The 4,432-nt window shown below is 45.8% G+C and overlaps 1 protein-coding gene across 1 annotated transcript; it reads left to right on the forward strand.

The window, feature by feature from the left end:
• Positions 1-212: 212 nt before the first annotated feature.
• On the forward strand, positions 213-4,432 carry ppp1r11 (protein phosphatase 1, regulatory (inhibitor) subunit 11). Its single transcript, XM_037473562.2, has 3 exons — positions 213-483; positions 1,288-1,396; positions 2,162-4,432. Exons 1-3 carry the CDS (start codon positions 409-411, stop codon positions 2,353-2,355), a joined length of 378 nt encoding a protein of 125 aa, XP_037329459.1. The 5' UTR covers positions 213-408; the 3' UTR covers positions 2,356-4,432.

Consider the following 4,432-nt stretch of genomic DNA (forward strand, 5'->3'; position numbering starts at 1 on the left):
TCACACGTTGAAACAATATTGTACAGAAACGCAATAGCAATGGCCTGACTGCTCCTTGTTTGGAATAAATAAGATAGTGAAGTAGCACGGTGGTTTAGCGGGACTGGGTTTTGTTCATGCGACATCATATGCACGTATCTTAATTAGATGAGCATCGTTCTGAAGGGAAAACCTTCAACTTCCGTTTAGGTGTGACCACCTCATGGGCAGCTTGACCACATCTCAAAGACATGTCCAACGCCTCACAATCTGCACGTCTACAGTCTTCGAATCTTTGAATACACAGATCCGCCATTATAACGTCCGTTAGTTAGCTAACGGACAGACGTTGTCTCTCCCTGACGGTCGACTCGGGCTCTTCTTAACGTTACGCCAGCTAACAGTAAGTAGCAGCCAACAGCTCCAGGGATGGCGGAGGTTCCCGGGACATCGAGTGAGACCATAACGGAGACTGTCGAGACGAGCACCCCGCCGCCGCAGCAGGTAAGCCGGCTGGTCGTGAGGACGTTATACTGTTTAGCTAACAGTGCTTGGTCAAGCTTTACGTGCTAACGTGACTTCATGGAGCTTCACGAGGCCTCACCTGTAACAACATGGCACTGACGTCACGTAGAGCTTTGTGACGTCACGGTACCGTGGGCATCGCGGTATGTCTCGGCACTAGCTAACAACCGTTTGCATCACCAGAGTCGCTGGCTCGCGGCTCTCTGCATAGGGCGGGTACCAGTGGGACCCATGTGCAAGGCATGCGGTCGGTACTGATGATACGCAACTGGAATCGCATTCAGTCCGGAGAAAACACAAGAAAGCCCGGATATGGTACAAACAATCCTAAACCTCAACTAGTGTGGTGGCGCTACGCTGTTCACGCGCCTCTGGTCTGGACCTGTAGTCCCAATGAAGGGGAAGAGGAGTACTTGCACACGTGACACGTTGGTGTTCTTTTAACTGCGGGCCCTGTCCAGATGACACCACCTCGACCCCATCAGCACGTTGGGATGACCTGGAAGGTCACATGTTCACGATCACGTTTTATCTGCAACACATCTTCCCACTGAATGTACTGACATGATGAAGATATCACTTTAAATATCCAATGTGACAAACTGACCAAACATACCAATGTTTTATGTTTTACAACTCAAGTTGTACCTTTGTCTCGTGCTTTGGCCCTGGAGCCACAGAGCAATACCGTGTGAGTTTCTCGTACCACCTGTACTACATACAGGTCACAGTCAAACACTCCTGCCCATTCCCACTTAACACTGTATCCCTCCTATGCTACAGGAGGGACGGAGCCTGACAATCAAGCTGAGGAAGAGGAAGACCGAAAAGAAGGTGGAGTGGTCCAGTGACACGGTCGACAACGAGCACCTAGGGAGGAGGTCTTCAAAATGTGAGTTCATCTTCCTCAGGAGCCGCACTGTAAAGTAGTTCTACACGGGTTCCTGTCTGCCCGTGAGGGTCCGATTATTGAATAGGATTTAACATGCAGTTAGTTATGGTACGTGCTGCTATGCATCGAGTACGGATAGTCCTAAACGCTGGATCTCACTGAGCCATTGTTCTGCAACTTATCACATCCCGATCTGATCAAGGTCTAGAAGGCAATTTTTGCAAAGTCACTGCTGCTACAACCAATAAATGCACACATCATGGGTATCCAACCCTCTGCCTGACCGTTCTATTCCTGTTATTTCTGTAGTTGTGCTATGTATTTTGAAGTGGTTCATTTCATCGTGGCAGCAGGGTGAACACTCTGAGCTCTTCACAGGCGACTTTATTTACTTGATCAATCAAACTATCCTAAGACATTTATAACGCAATAAATGTGCCAAAAGATGGCACTCCTGAAAACTGAAAGGGAAAACTGAGCAAACAAAGCAGAGGGTTCATTTGTACAAATACCCTCAAAGGCTTTGATCTATAAATCCTGAACATAAATAATTCATTTTTCCTCAATATGTATTGAACTTCCTTTGATACAAAGCTCTTCGCCCTGAACTGCTTCCTTTATAAAATCTAACCATCTATTTCTACACCACGCTCCCCTTTCCTGAACACAATGACGTGCTGTAGGAGAACTGGGAGCTCCCTACGAGTCAGTGAAGGCATCATCTGAGCAAGTAGCTGGATCCTCACCCTGCATATTGTGTTCCAGGCTGCTGTATCTACGAGAAGCCGCGGCAGTTTGGAGAGTCGTCTTCTGAAAGCGATGGAGACGACGACATTGATGATGATGAAGGCTGTGGCAGTGCTCACTGTATCCTGGGCCACAGCAGGAGAGGCCATGGACAGACGGGGGCTGGAGGGAGCACAGTGCCCCCCAGCTCTGGAGGGTCACACACCCACTAGTGAGCGATGTGTGTCTGAGAGGCACCACACCATGACAACGACTGCACCCTTTTTTTCTTTTGTTTTAATCCCGTTCATCACTGAAGTACAGCAGAGAGAGAAGCTGCATCACTGCGTCTGTACCCCACAGAGCAGCTTGGATTATTGAATAAGCCTATATGAAAAGCCTGCTCTTCTTTCGCCAGATAAAAGCATGCTCAGTAATGGCAAACTGACATGCGTTACGTGGAATGATGACAAAAAGTTTTAAATTTCTTAAAGGAGACATGCTGTTCGGATCTTTGCATGTTTTAGCCTGTTGACTACCGATCGCACGTGGTGTGCGTCCCTCTTTTTCACTGCTGAGCATTCTCCAAAGCAGCTAGAACAATGGTAGCATTAACACTGCGTTCCTATTTCCTGGGCAGCCATTGGTTTCCATTTAATTCACCCTGCTGACAATAAACGATTGAGTTTTGCGATGCTTCGCAGTGAACTTCAGTGAGCTTTTATTTTTGTCTGGGTAGTGCCGATATGCATTACGTTTTCAACTGTTGATTATTTCTTAATTATGTAATCTGCCTAAATTATGAAGTTCAACATGTGATGTCACCATGCATCATTGATTGTTGTGTTCTCATCTGTACACATGAACACGATGCTGTTAAACCCTTCAACATCCAGGGCGATCAAAGCACCATGTTCTAGTCTGTTTAACTACAAAGCCCTTTGCACATCTAAGCATGGCTGCACCGATGGGACAGCTGCAGCTCTCTGCCGTACGGGAATGAGTGCGCTTCAGTGGCTTTGAGAGGCCGGAGCAGTACTGGAAAGGGTTTGAACCTGTTCTGAGATTCTATAATGCAGCATGTGGAGGGTGGGGTCCATAAAGCTGAGCTTATTGTTACCACGTTGCTTATTATTGCTTCATTGCTGGACTTCTTTGTAACTTACCCATATGCAGTATGTGAGAGGATTGCTTCCCATAAACAGTGGTTATATTCTCTATTCTGTTTAGCTGAGTGAGCTTTTTCTGTTTCTGGTTTGGTGACACGTTTAAGGGTTAGTGAATGTAATTCGTGATGGAGAAGCCCGCCCTGAATCATTAACTTGATCTGTCACTGATTCAAATCTGTTTCATTGCATTCTTCAAACTTGTTTCTTCGACTTCTATAATTGTAGAGATCATCTGATTTGAAAAGCTCCCTTCTCTTACATTGGAAGGACTGAATGATCCAGCTGAGGCTGTGTGAGTGAAGTACATATGGAGAAAGTGGATGAGAGTAGTTGTGACTCCAGACACGCCCACCTCCTCAGATTACAGACTGAGGAGGAGGAGGAGGAGTTCTCCTCTGACCGAGGATTGTTGGTGGCATGGCAGTCCTAAATCAAGGACAGGATGTTAATGTGTGAAGTCACACCAGTGTGGACAAATAAGCAAAGCTCTTTTCTGTTAAGGCTCCGTTAGGATTCAGTAACGGTACACTTGGGGCACCCTTTGACTGAGCTCTGTGTACTTAAAGACTGAGGCTACGTGCAAGATGTCAGACTGCTGCGTGATGCTATGAGGTAACTGGTGTACGACTATTGTGTGTGTGACCAGAGGTTTCTCCTCCCAAGGCAGGACAGGAGAGAGGGAAAGGACAGGAGGGACAGACTCGATGGACAGGACAGAGGGGATGGGACAGGTGGGGCTGCATAACTGCTGACACAGGCTTTGGACACATGTCTTAGTTAAGACCAACACCTCATCATCATCATCCTCCTCTGCAGTTTCAGACCAACTACAGGTGTACATTGTTCTTGTACTGGTAATGCACCTTTCTGTATATACTATTAAGCTTAATGAGAGCGGGTTTAACATGAATTAAAGTTTTAAACTGATGAAAGTGGTCTTCAAATGTGTGTTACACTGGCAAATATGTAATCTAGAATGGTTTCACAGTGCTTCACTTTATCCACATTTTGTTATGATACAACCTTACTCCAGAATGGATTAAATTCATTTCTTTACTCAAAATGTGACGCACAACATCCCATAATGACAAAGCTTGTTCAAAATGTTTAAATTTATTAAAAATAAAGGATGAAAATATAA

This window comes from Pungitius pungitius, chromosome 17 (assembly GCF_949316345.1).
Source record: "Pungitius pungitius chromosome 17, fPunPun2.1, whole genome shotgun sequence".
In the NCBI taxonomy this organism is placed as follows: domain Eukaryota; kingdom Metazoa; phylum Chordata; class Actinopteri; order Perciformes; family Gasterosteidae; genus Pungitius; species Pungitius pungitius.